The sequence below is a fragment of the Clarias gariepinus genome, chromosome 4, assembly GCF_024256425.1.
Source record: "Clarias gariepinus isolate MV-2021 ecotype Netherlands chromosome 4, CGAR_prim_01v2, whole genome shotgun sequence".
Taxonomy (NCBI): domain Eukaryota; kingdom Metazoa; phylum Chordata; class Actinopteri; order Siluriformes; family Clariidae; genus Clarias; species Clarias gariepinus.
The window spans coordinates 1,212,501-1,225,982 of NC_071103.1; the positions used below are offsets into that span (position 1 = coordinate 1,212,501).

At 39.4% G+C, this 13,482-nt stretch overlaps 2 protein-coding genes across 2 annotated transcripts in view; both read right to left on the reverse strand.

Moving 5' to 3' along the window:
• mal2 (mal, T cell differentiation protein 2) overlaps positions 1-1,941 on the reverse strand; it is an 8,702-nt gene extending 6,761 nt beyond the window's left edge. Inside the window, exon 1 of the mRNA XM_053494296.1 lies at positions 1,747-1,941. Within this exon, the coding sequence (XP_053350271.1) occupies positions 1,747-1,863 (117 nt within the window). The 5' untranslated portion in view covers positions 1,864-1,941. The remainder of the gene's footprint in view (positions 1-1,746) is intronic.
• Positions 1,942-3,276: 1,335 nt separating this feature from the next.
• On the reverse strand, positions 3,277-10,425 carry colec10 (collectin sub-family member 10 (C-type lectin)). The gene is made up of 6 exons (XM_053494293.1): positions 10,286-10,425; positions 9,337-9,408; positions 6,844-6,915; positions 5,229-5,282; positions 4,886-4,981; positions 3,277-4,013 (listed from the first exon to the last, which is right to left on the reverse strand). Exons 1-6 carry the CDS (start codon positions 10,401-10,403, stop codon positions 3,688-3,690), a joined length of 738 nt encoding a protein of 245 aa, XP_053350268.1. The 5' UTR covers positions 10,404-10,425; the 3' UTR covers positions 3,277-3,687.
• Between the last annotated feature and the right edge of the window lie 3,057 nt (positions 10,426-13,482).

The window sequence follows — 13,482 nt, forward strand, 5'->3', positions numbered from 1 at the left end:
TCTCTCCCTGTCTCCCTCTCTCCCTCTCTCTCTCTCTCTTCATCTGTCTCCTCTCTCTCTCTTTCTCTCTCACTGTGTCTCCCTGTCTCTCTCACTCACTATATCTGTCTGTCTGTCTCTCTCTTTCCCTCTGTCTCCCCTCTCTCCCACTCTGTCTCTCCCTGTCTCTCTCTCTCACTGTGTCTCCCTGTCTCTCTCTCTGACTCACTCTATCTGTCTCTCTCTGTCTCTCTCTCTCCCTCTCTGTCTCTCCCTGTCTTCCTCTCTCTCTCTCTCTCTCTCTCTCTCTCTCTCCTCCTCTCTTCACCCCCCACCTCTCTCTCTCTCTCAGCTGTTCTGAGCTGAAATTCACACTTGGAGTGAGAAACAACGCTATGTGAAGAGGTTACGGTTATATCTTAAACCTGAAGGGTAGAAATTAAACACAACCACCGTGTGCTGAGGAGTGTGTTCTTGGGAGGAGCTTTTTAACCTGTGCACATCAACATGTGTTTCAGGAAATTTTATCTTGAAATCTATGGACTAGTGATGTCTATCTCCTGGTGTCCTTTAAACTAAGGTCCACAAATAAAAAACGTTTTTTCACTTTTGAAATATAAAGTTGTTTTTTTACACCAGCAGTTTGTGGCCTGACACTACAATCCTTTGAATTTTATTACTGACACGTTAGCCGTGGCTTCACCTGCAGTAGCACCATGCATTAGGACAACGCCACTCGAGCGCCGGTGCTAACGCTGTGTGCGGCTAATCCTGTCCGTGTAGGAGAGAACGTTTATATGTGTAGCTTTGACACTCTACGACATCGGGTCAGACGAGCTGGACGTTTGTTTTTACTTTAAACACCGGAGGTTGTATGAGGGCCGTGACTGTAACCAGAGAACTGCAGAGTCAGCAAAAAAAATCTGATCTTTCAATTAGAGTTAATCCACTTTACACAGAAGAGTAGACTTTATATCGGTCAGCGTGTTTTGTGTGTGTATTTACTGCATGTAGCCCTTCTGATTAGTTCATTTTATTGGGCATTTCTATATTAAAAGGTAATTTCTTTTAAATACAAGAAAGTTTTAACAAGTTAAAAAGATTTCATGTTTCATTTTTGTTCACATAAATGTGTGTTCAGTAATCATTTTTGACGTTATTTTATATGCTTTCTATTGTATAATCTGTGAGCTTGTGTACATCGCAGTAAAGCTCATGAACCGTGATGTTGAGAGTCTAATGATGAGTTTCTCATTTCAAATTCCAAAGGTTTTATTGGCTTGTCGCAATTAAACAGGGTCTGTTCTACAAATCTGACAGCCATAAAACCAGTTACACTTTCACACAAACCCTGCACAACAAAACAGGTCCAATAATCTACGACCCACTCGTGAGGGTTCTAAAAGAAAAGCAGCGGAAAACCTCTTGGGAAGCCGAGAACCCCGCGGAGGAACCGTTAAGAATGTATATTTGTTTACTGTAACTGGTACAAACTTCAGATTATTACTCATCACTTTCTTCGTAGGATCTCAACCTGTTTAACCTCCACCTCATGTTCCTTCTTAGAAAATAATTTCATATCTAAACACCTTCAGGTCCCAGGTCTAACTTTACATTTTTTGTTTCTGTGATTGTCCCTTCAAGTGCACTACTGAGATTTTGACTCGTGTGATGTTCCTGAGTGGTGAACAGGTGAGTGTGTGTGTGTGTGTGGACCTCAGTAAGGTTCCCCCTCTCTAACCCCCCTACAGGAGAACACACACTTACAATCTCCATGCAGATCAGAACTCCGGAGTAGGTCCGGATGATGTCCAGCCCCAGCGGCAGGGAGATGGTGGGCGCCGGGAAGGAGGTGGCCGCTGGGTTCGTCTGTGCTTCTGCCATGGTTCTGCTGTGGAACACGAGAGCGAGTGAGGGAGCGACTGAAAAGGAGAGAGAGAGAGAGAGAGAGAGAGAGAGGTGGAAAAAAATTCCACAAGTGTCACGTGATTTGCAAAACCGGTCCTGCAGGTGTGTGTGTCTGTGTGTGTGTGTGTGTGTGTGTGTGTGTGTAAAGCCACTCCTGTCGTCTGTCCTCAGTGTGGAATGCAGGAGAGGACAAAAAGGCGTCTCAGGTGAGAGCAGACACCTGCCCTTCCCGCCGCCGGTCTTTTCTCTCGCGGCCCTGCCCGGCTTGAATTATTCAGGAGAAGCTCATTGTCTCTTTCTGTGCTTCATGTTCTTCATGTTCCTCACGTTATCTCATCTCATCGTAGCGTGTTAATGATTAACGTGGAGCCTCAGACTGGAAATGCTCTCCGGTCAATATTGTGTTAAGACATTCGGAGGAGATAACGAGCGCTCGCAAGGTGCTGACGTGAGCAGGTGATGCTGAAGGACGCCCGCGTCAGCATGGCGGTGAAAAACTCGCATTTAATGAACTGGAGTAAATTCCAGTCCGAGTCCAGTGTGAGGGAAAACAACAGGCCTTTATACTGGGTGTGTCATCACTTTATGTTTATTACACATAATTCTTCATATATAGGTCTGTATATTAACGTGAATGTGTTCGTTTCATCATCACTGCAACGTAAAGACTTTTACAAATCACAGCCAGAGAGAGTAATTAATTATTACCCAAAATAAACTCACTCAGTGTGTCATTGAACTTTTAACCACACACACACACACACACACACACACATACACACACACACACACACATACTATAGCACATGATGTACAGTTTCCTAAATATATCACTTAAAAAACACAAACCTCAGGTTTAAACAACCCAGGGTGTTTTTTTTAACGCCTACATTTAAAACTCGCTCATTAATATTAATCAGGAAACAAATGAGAAAGGCAGTGAAAGACATACAGTCATTCTGTAAATCATTTAACACCAGCTCACTCTGACCTGCGTAAACACATGTTTACATTACTACAATACATGACAGGATGAAAAATAACAATAATAATAATAATAATAATAATAATAAGTAATAATAATATAAGAGACGTGAGTATAACATTAATTAATGTTTAGATTAAAAGCAGTGAGTTTGTTTAAGAAAATTTGTTAAAGATAATAATTAATAACATTTATACACATATACAGTATATATATTTGCAAAAATGTTATTAAATATTATCTTCAGGTTATGGTGGCGGAGTCAGGATGAGGTCATAATAATAACAACAACAATAATAATAATAATAATAATAATAATAATAATAAAAATAATAATAACAAACAAAAGTATATTCACAATAATTACTTTTTAGTTTTTCACACTCAGTTTAAAACACTGAAAGGAGGGAATGACATGCCTTTATTGGCAAATTTATGAATTCTCATCTATTTAAAATGAAACATTTTGGTGAATATTACATTATATTACTCTGTGATTTGATGATGTCATAGTGACCTTTAGCCCTAATGACATTTACATGATTAGAGCGTAGTCACGTCTGTAGGACATAGTCATAAGACTTTATTGCTTTATTCGTTTTTATATGTACAGAGTCAGCCAAAGAATATATACACTCACTTCAAATAAAAAAAAAACAGTATGATGTTTATAATATTAATATAATATTGATAATATGATCACAGTATTACTATAATATTATCATATATAATATCATATAACTCATAATGATCTGAATAACCTCTGAAGAACCCTTTCTCCTCTTTAAGTGTCTTCTTGAAGAACGGTTCTGCACTTAGATCTTGGAGAACTCACAGATGTAGAACTTCTCGCTGTCGCACTCGGCCCGGCTCAACGCTCCATCAGACGCCACCTGTGCACACCTGCGGCCGGAAACCGTAGCATTCGCGCTGTGCTCGGGTTCTCCCCCAGTTCCAACTAGAACGTGAGTGAGACCTGCCTCGCTGATGTAGGAACCCAGAAGGGTGCTGATGTTCTTGTTGTCAGCCAGAGCCAGGGTTCCACCTCTCAGCCTGCAGTTCAGCTGAGCATCTCGGTGTTTACGCTCCTCCCTCACCAGCAGGTAAAACTTCTGCTCCGTCTCCTTAATGCCCAGGATCACTGAGGAGGAACAAAAATACATTATAAATACGCCTGAGTGGTGCCAATACTATTGAGAGAGAGAGAGAGAGAGAGAGAGAGAGAGAAAGAGAAAGAGAGAGAGGAAAAGAGAGTGGGCAGGAAATGTCTGTTAATTTTAAAGCCCCTGTTTAACATATAATCATGTTTTTTTTTCATAATTATAATACATTTTCACAACACTATAAATAAATAAAATGTTTCTGTATTTCTGTATGTTTGTGTAAATTCTAATAAAAATGAAGTAAACACATGTTTATATTTATTTAAACACAATGTTTAAAGATTCCATGTGTTCATACAAATTATTGTCATGTTTACATCTCACAAAAGATGAATTATTTAATTTTATCAAATACTTTTAAAATAATAACATTAATATAAAAAATATATATGTGTAAAAATAAAAATAAGTCCCACCTGTCAACCTCACGTTTGTTTTTTTCTAAATAACTGCATATATTTTTTTTATAAACAGTTTTAATAACCAGCAAAATTTAATATAAAATAATTGCCACAATTAAAATATTTTATTATTTTTAAATTTCTAAATATGTGATTTTAATAAAACAGTTTAAAACCTTTTTTTTTTTTTCTAATTTGCAGTTTTAGGGTGTTTTGTTGCAGATCGTTTCAAATCGCTACAGCACAATTTGTACTAAAACATTTTTTTTTACACCTAATTATTAAAATTGATATAACTTTTTTATTATAGTGAAATTTTTGGAAATTTTACTGATATTTATAGAAGTATATATAGCAAGTTAATGTATCTTTTTACATACAATTACAAATTCTTAAATGCTTTAACCACAAATTACACAAAAGAAGTTTCTTTGTTATTAAAGTCGTACCAGTTTTCAGGAACTTTATGGCATTTCTCAGTTTGTTGGTGTTGATTTCCGTTTGCCCGATGTGTCGCCTGTACCTCCCGCAGTCACACGTAGAGCCTGAGGTTCACACAAAACATTCTCACATAAAAACATTAACCATAAATGTGTGTGTGTGTGTGTGTGTGTGTGTAAAATAATACTTTTTTATTAGAAAAGTATTATTATTATTATTATTATTATTATTATTATTATTATTAGGTCTATGTTGCTGGGTGAAAATATTCAAAGTTGGTATAAAAATAGTTTTTCTGCTGAAAAAGTAAATAATAAGAATTGAAGTGTTCCTGAAATTTTAAAATATTACCCGTTTTTCCCTTTGACCCTGCGGATCCAGCGCTTCCTGTCTCTCCTGCTTCTCCTGTAAATCATATCTGTACTTGTTATTAAATACCATACACCCCTAAAAGTTTGTACACCCAACAGAAAATGAGGATGACAGAGTGCAGTGTGTTTGGTTTAGTGTGTTTTGTCTTAATTGTTACTTTTAATATGCAATTTAAACATTTTAATATAAACATTTAAACAATATCAGTCCGTTGGTTTGTCTCAATTATTCCTGAGTGTGATGGAAAATCGTTTGGAAATTCTGAAACACGTTTTGACTTTTGGCACTTTTCAAGCCTTTTCTGTTCATTTTTCTAATTATAATTCCTATGTGTTTGTAGATGAATTGAGAAACAATAAGTAAATACAGCTTCACACGGGGGGGGGGGAAGAACTTCAACAATAAATGTACATTGTGTAACAGAGCCTCAGAAGATGAAGAGCGGTTTGGAATTGAAGGCTAATGAGAGTGCAGTGTGTTAGATGACCAGCAGGGAGAAGCAGAGGACCAGAGCTGAGCTTTAGACACAATAAACACTCCAAAAGTGCTGGAAATACCTCCAGTATATAATCACTTCATGTTCATATAAATGCAACATTTTATCAGATGAGATCAGATTTTGCTACTTCTGTTTAGCTGCGAGGCTAATGTCGACGAGAAGATAAACTGAAGCATTACTTCAGTGCTGGATTCAATAACGTCACAAACAATAAAGCAGGTGAATTTATTTACAGTAAAAAAAAATAATTTAGATAAACTGTGTTTATTTAAGTTAATGTATAAAACACTAGGTGGCCAGTGATCACCTCGATCGAACTGTGTTAATTGTACAGTGCTGTGCATAAGTATTCACCCCACTCACTTTTCTACGTTTTGTAATGAGTTAAAGTAGACTTACATAGGACGTAGTGTCATGAATCTACACAAAACATCCCAGACGTAAATGCTGTGAATGCACAGGTTTTTACCCCCTCACTGCTGTGAAGCCATGAAGGTAAGTCTAGTGCTCACAGGTAACACCTGCATGGTGCTGGTAGCATCGTATAGAAAGTTAGCATGAAAGATATTGTGCTTTACACACGGCTCCGCTAAAAAAAAAGGACTGCACGGAACCAAGAGCTGTGTTTAACACTTTGTTTGTTTGTTTGTTTGTGTTTCTATTTGTTGTTAGAGTTTCTGTCTATTTCAGTGTGATTTGCAGAAATATCAGAAAAATGTTTCTCTACACAGATTTTCTATGAAACTGTCTACAGCTGCTGTCTAATCACAAAGAAAGTGGTTGACACCGGACAGGATGTTGTGTCAACTTGGAAAAATAACGATCTTATCCAATTAACAATGAAAAGTGGCAGAAATTAAATCCAACAGCAGGTCATTGTTTAGCTTCTCGCTAATCACTCTAGATGATAATCAGGCGATAATCAGGTGATAGCGCTCAGCTACAGGGGAATGTTCCATCCAGGATCGTTTTCCTGATGAAGTCCCGCCTCTGGTGTGAACGCTCGGACGAGTCAGTAGGTGGAGGATGTTAATGGAACAGAAAGTGTAGAGAGTCGTGATCATAATCCAAGCAACATGGCTGCTGGTTTCTCACCTGGCTCTCCTGAAGGTCCCATTTTCCCACTTCTCCCAGCATCTCCTTTCTCTCCGTTCTCCCCCGGGACACCTGCAACACGACAGAACCAGGAGAAGAACAGTTTGATATTGAATATATAGATAAAAGTCACATAGCCTGGTTCGTTCACTGATTTGGGTCACACTTGGTATAAATCTGATCAAACATCATGTTTGGAGACATTAAAGATTTTCCCATCACTTGTTCTCTGTGCGGTTCTCCTGAAGAACAAATTCATTGAACAAAGATTGAGCCTGAAAAAATAATCATTCTGTTTGTTGATCTTAATTAGCCTTTAATTGATTTTTTAAATCTTTTATTAAATGAAGAGGGTTCTTATTTTTAAAAAACTTCTACTTTGAGCCACCTTTTGTACAATGGTACATTTTTACTTTGTCAAAGTTTGCTCAGGTGGTTCAACCCTTTTTCTACTGTAGTTCAACCTGGAAGCTCCTCTCTGATCAAGAATCACTTATTGTATTTTCCAGTTCTACCTGAAACATTTAAATGATTCCCGAAAAGGAAAAACAAACAACCTTTTGTGAAAAGCATGAGAACTCTTAATTATCTTTTAAGAACCATTCTGATGTTTTCGTTTGTTTGTTTGTTTTAAGTGATCAGAACCTGACTTTAGCTCTAAAGGTGCTCTCCAGGGACAATCAGATGTTTGTACATTCTGTACATTTCTAAAAAGATTTTTTTTAATCGAATTCAACATAGAACCTTTAATAGTTTCCTGAATGCGACGACAGAACATGGAAACGTGAGAACATCCAGTGGTTTTACAACAAACGGTCTCTTAATGTTTGAAACGTCTTCATCAAACATTTTCAGGTCTGAGTTCTTCAGAAAACGCCCCTAAGCTCAGGGGAGAGAGATTAGTGTGGGTTCTCACATTCGGCTTCCAGTACGTCGGCTCCATCATGTTCATATGACGAATTGCACACAGCAGAACCAACACACTTTCTTTCTTTTTTTATATCTGCGTCTCGTGTTTAGGTGTAAAAACTAAAAGTAAACAGAACTGGGCTCTAATTCCATTGTGGTTCTGAGTGAAAAAGCAGTGCAGCATTCTTCTTTCATCTTCAGACCATTCCCGGCATCTAACTCTCACTGTGTGTGTGTGTGTGTGTGTGTGTGTGTGTGTGTGTGTGTGTGTGTGTGTGTGTGTGTGTGTGTGTGTGTTATTAACACGTCTGAGGCAACTTCCCTCAGGAGGAGACGTGGTTTGGCAGAACCTGAGTGCTATCCAGTTCGCGCCCATGCCCAAAAACACATCAAACACACAAACACACACACACACACACACACACACACACACACACACACACACACACACACACACACACACACAAAGAACACCAGTGTGCAGCTCTCACTCCATCTTTCCAGCTCCTGAGAAAAATGTTCCTGCAGCACTCTGTAATCATCCTGACCTTTTCATATTATCTGATGTGTTTCACAGAATGTTTTCTTCTCACACTTTTAAATCTAAAACCTTGAAGGATTCATCAGCTTTGACCCTCAAATTATGTGCTGTATGTATAACTCTATCAGAGAGATCAAAAGAGAACCTTTGGATGTCTTGTGATTTGCTCAGTTGTTGTTTCTCATAAAAGATGAGGATGTTTTCATGTCAGGTTCCACTTAAAACCAATGAATTGTAAATTGTGAAGGAACTCTTGAAGAACCCTTAAAGACTGCACAAAGTACCAACAAGTTCTAGACTGTTAAAAGACAAAAACGCTGAACAATAATTTGGCGTTTGTGCCCCAAACTTACCCAGTTGATGCATAAAAAAGGGTTCTTCAAAATTCAATGGTTCTTCAATGGATACACTGGATAGTTAAGGGTTCTTTAAAAAGTATTTGCTGATAGGGAAAACATTTTGAAGATTCCCTCAGTGCAACTTACATCTGCCTGGTATTTAAGGTCTAACTAAACTTTTAGAACAGAAAAGGGTCTTTTAAGCTTAGAAGATGTTACCCACCAATAGCTTGGAGAACCCTTCTTTTTAAGAGCAGTCACAGGCTCTTGGTATTAGTAAAAAATAATGATGATTCATCTGGAGTTATTACCCTGTTAACACAAAGGACCAAGGGTTCTTTGAAGTCTGTGTGGATAAATAAGGTGTTCCAAAAAATGATTCTACCTCGAACTCATTCTGACAGTAAACACTTTTTAGTACTGTAGGTTCTATATGTACCATGGTGTAATTGTAGTGACCTTGGAGCACAGACTCAGACTGTGGTATAATCAGAAACCCATTTACTTTAAGATTTTTAATGCATTACTCAACATCTCATCAGATCAGGTTCTCCAGGATGAGTAATGAAAGTGCTTTAAGATTATCTTTGTGCTTTAGGAGTCAGCACAGAATTACTGGGAGTTTGTGAGAATCAAATTTGAGTTCTTTAGTTCCTGTGTAACAAACCCCGTGTTGTATGGGTACTCTGATGATGTCATACAGACCCGTGTGTCCCGGTGGACCGGTTTTCCCTAGTCGTCCCTCATCTCCTGTATCGCCCACCTCGCCGGGATCTCCTGCGGACAACAGCGGAAGAACATTTTATGTCTGGAGCTGCTCGTGCATGAGGATGTGACCACACACACACACACACACACACACACAGTCTGTATTTCATTATCAGCGTTTATTAAACCCACGCTGCGATTTGATTCTTGTCCTTTTTCCTTCTACCTCGTCATTCCCAGAAAAACTACGAGCCGAGGAGGAGAATGTTCCTGCGCGCTGGCATCCTGGTGAAGCAGAACAAAAACTTTCACACGGTGGGTCGACTTTTGGTGAGAGCCAGGCTGTAAATGACGGAATGGTGCTGGAACTCAGGTTCCCTCAGCAGGGTTCCAGTTATATGGGCTTTAGTAGCTGAGTACCGAAGGAACATGTTACTGAGCACGTTAAATCCAGCATTGGGATGTTTTATAGGGAAAAAAATGCAAGAGTATTTTTTTTACAAGCTCGGTTTCACAGTAGCACTAACCCTAATGCACTTTCTCCAGTCACACAGGAACTTTACGAGTTCTCCCGAAAGCTTGAATATAGAAGCGATGAGGCCACTTATGGGAAGATTTGGGTAATTTCAACCCAATTCCAGTTGCATTTATTCACCACTGCTAAATATTCCAGGTGATTGTAAATAATAATAATAATAATAATAATAATAATAATAATGAAAAAATTCAAAAGTAGTGGATTGCTGTAAAAAAATACTATTTGTTAAGTCTCATCATTTTACTGCTTAGATCCTCGGCTAAAACACTTCTTTTTTAAACTAAGAATAAACCATTCACAGATCCTTTTTTCCCAGGGGTCTATTGGTTACATTTTAAAAGATTAATTAAGTTCTAGCGAACAGAACTTCTCAGCATTCCAAAAAACTGTAAGCAAACAAGTGAGTACCTTTAGACCCGGGTAAAATGGTGTTCGAACAAACGTCCATGGAGAACCCTGAAGAAACACAAAGAACCAGAAACAAAATCAGTAAGAGAGTTTTCCTAAGGAACTTCTGTCCAGCCATGTCTGTGCAGCGCTACGCTCGAGTGAACTCGGTAGAACCTCGACTCTGCTTGTGTTTACAAAAATCTTATCATATCACTGGCTAGCTGTCAAGCAACAATGTCCAGAGCCCACATGTTCCTCTGAGCTCTCCACTCTGGAAACAAAGTCTGAAAATTTTCTGACTTACATCAAACTAATTACATCAAAAATCAGGTTCTGTATGGGTTCCCTTTTACTAAACACTTCACTGGTGAAACCATTAGAACTTTTTTGGAGATAGAGAACTGCCACATCAATGGTAAGACAGTTTTAAGGAATCTTTGACAAAGAGTGAGGCAGAATTTCGAAGGAGGACCCATTATGAGAACCTCAAAATCACAGTAGGGAAAATTGTCTTCATGCAGACCAGTATGAAAAATTGGAATTTGATATAGCTTTAACTCTGAGCTACAGAGCCAGAAAGATAACACTCCCGCAGAAGGAGAAATTTAACAGGCGGAGCCCATCCTCCATCTTCCTCCAGGCCACTGTCTTAAAAATTTAGTTTTCTAAAACCAAATGATCAGTGAGTTTCTAGACTCACAACAGCATGGTTTACTACCAGAAGGTTTTCCAGAAGTGAAGCCAATATTTTAGGAAGAGAAACCCTTAGAACCTAAAAGTGTACAAGGCACCAATAGCCAAGTGTTAGTCCTTACAGGTCCTAGGTATTCAAAAAAATGATTATGATGATCAATAATTTTGTGTTTGTATCATATACATATAAAAGAAATTCTTCAAGGGTTCCTTAAGAGTTTTAAGGTTCCGTGTTGTGCACCAACCCTTAGTGATACAGTAGGTTGCAGTGGGACTAGGGTTGACTTGGTGCTTCTTCGTACACTCTTCATTATTCAACAAACCCTTTAAGAACACTTACAGAACCCCTACACCTAATAGACAACAATCTGAAGGTTTTAGGGACTTGGGTAAGGTTGCTGCATCACCATGTTAATGCATGAAAGGTTCTATATAGGATTTTTGAATGAATAAAAGATACAGAACTTTAGAGGTTCTATTTGGATCTTTTTTTTTTTTTTTTGACAGAGAAACTAAAAATTCTACATAAAAGCCTTCATCAGATAGATACCTAAAGAACCATGAATAATCATCTAATCATCATCGTCTACTGTATACTGCTTTACCCTGAGTACAGGGTCATGGGGTTCCTGGAGCCTATCCCATTAGACTTAGGCCATAAGTTGGGGTACACCCTGGACAGAGTGTCAAACCATCGCAGGCCACACTCACATACACTCTCACACATGCTGTTAATGCCAGTTAGCATAATCTGCATGTCTTTGGACTGCATGTCTTGCAATCAGAGAACGTGGGCAGGTGTGTTTAATCTTTTGACCATAAAGTAATTACCCCCATTTTATTTCTAAACACCGGAGGTTTTTGCTCTCCATTACAACGAATCACAGTTCTGCAGCTGGATATGATGTAATCTGATCTTTGACCCCTGAAGAGTGCTCCAGCGCCAAGGATCTCTTATATAACTGTGTCTGTTTGTTTGACCTCCCTGTTGTTTTTGAGGTTCCAGAATGACGGTTCCCCGTGTGGTTTTTGGTAGAGCCGAGCTTTCGTCCTGCTGCTCATCGATGTTAGACGTGGTCTCGTGCTAGCTCAGAGCAGGCATGCAGAACACACACGGTGTATAAACGCTCTATAAATGCCGTCGGTGCTGAGCCGGGCCTTGCTCATCTCCCCGGAGTTTTCGTTTTTGGAGTGGAACCCTCTCGCGCTTGCGGTCGTCTCCGCATGCAGCATGACTCTGACTCTGTTACGGCGAGAGCTAATTGTTTACATGTGGTTTGATGGCCATCTTTTCATTTCGCCGGCGCTCGGGAGTGATTCACACTGCAGCCGCGAGGACATTTATAGGACTGGAAGTAATGTCACGCCACAAATTGCTTGCAGAACATTAAGTGGCTTTTACGAGAGATCTGAAAAATGGTGTGAGCACAGGAGCACCGTGCGGCGACAGCCAGGACGTAATCTGAGTTTCACTGCGCTAGTTTTGTGATCTCACCATCTGTGAAATGTTCTCATGTCCGCCTGTGACTGTGTGTTTATTGTGACTTCGAGAAAGGAGACGGCTCGATTGTTATTGTGGGAAAGTACGAGGAATGACTGAAGGGTTTTTGTGTCTTTGTGTTGTTCTGTCCGTGTCACATCCAGAGAGAGAGAGAGAGAGAGAGAGAGAGAGACCTTTAAATACTCTGCAGCGCTCAAATTGGAGCGGGCGGTTCCTATTTAATCAACTGGTCGTCAGCACCCGCTTTACTCATCACTTCAGTAGGGCTTTACTGATTCACCAGGCTGCTCATTCTGACCTTTTGACTTTTTAGTTTATTCTCTGAGAACTTGCAACGGAGGATCTGCTGTAGATCTGTAAATAAACACTGCCTGGAACCATAAAGATTGTCAGTTTAAACAGTCTGTTTTTCTGCTTTGAGGTTTTGTCGAGTTTTTTTTTCCCTGTTTTAAACTTACTGAACGTTTCTCCACTTCCATTTCCTGCTTAGCTTCATCCACTATTTACAGTTTTTGGCTCGGAAGCACTGGAGTCTGATGGATTAGCGAGAATGTGATGGATGTTCTCTGCGTACTCATCATGTTCTATGAGAGAGAGACAGAGCTGACGGAGAGATCAGGGCGGAGACGCTCTCGGAGCGGAAAACGTGCGCAGCTCTATGTTACACAAACACTAAGAAGGAAATCTGTGTTCTTATCTTCTCCACTAAGACATAATGTGTGTGTGTGTGTGTGTGTGTGTGTGTGTGTGTGTCCAGGATTCCAATGAAAGCTGACGTTCCTACAGTACCTCCCCACACTTCGGCACATTACTAAGGTGCCGTTCTTCACTCTGACTTCGCTCACAGAATTCCAAACCACCCGAGTAAGAACGTCAGATTCCCAAGTTTCATCACTTCCCGAAGGATTGAAACAAAATCATGTCTTGAGTTTTATGTTTAAAAAAAACACACCTTTTTTTGTTGTTTGTTTTTATTGAGGAAGAATTAGTAAACGTGCCGAACCCTGACAGAGTAATATCC

Coding starts and splice junctions, on each gene's coding strand:
- colec10 (XM_053494293.1), bottom strand. CDS start 10,403: ATGGCTGGACAGAAGTTCCTTAGGAAAACTCTCTTACTGATTTTGTTT. Junction 6,916..9,336: donor CGGTCCACCGGGACACACGG/GTCTGTATGACA, acceptor GTCGTGTTGCAG/GTGTCCCGGGGGAGAACGGA. Junction 4,982..5,228: donor AGGGTCAAAGGGAAAAACGG/GTAATATTTTAA, acceptor TGTGAACCTCAG/GCTCTACGTGTGACTGCGGG.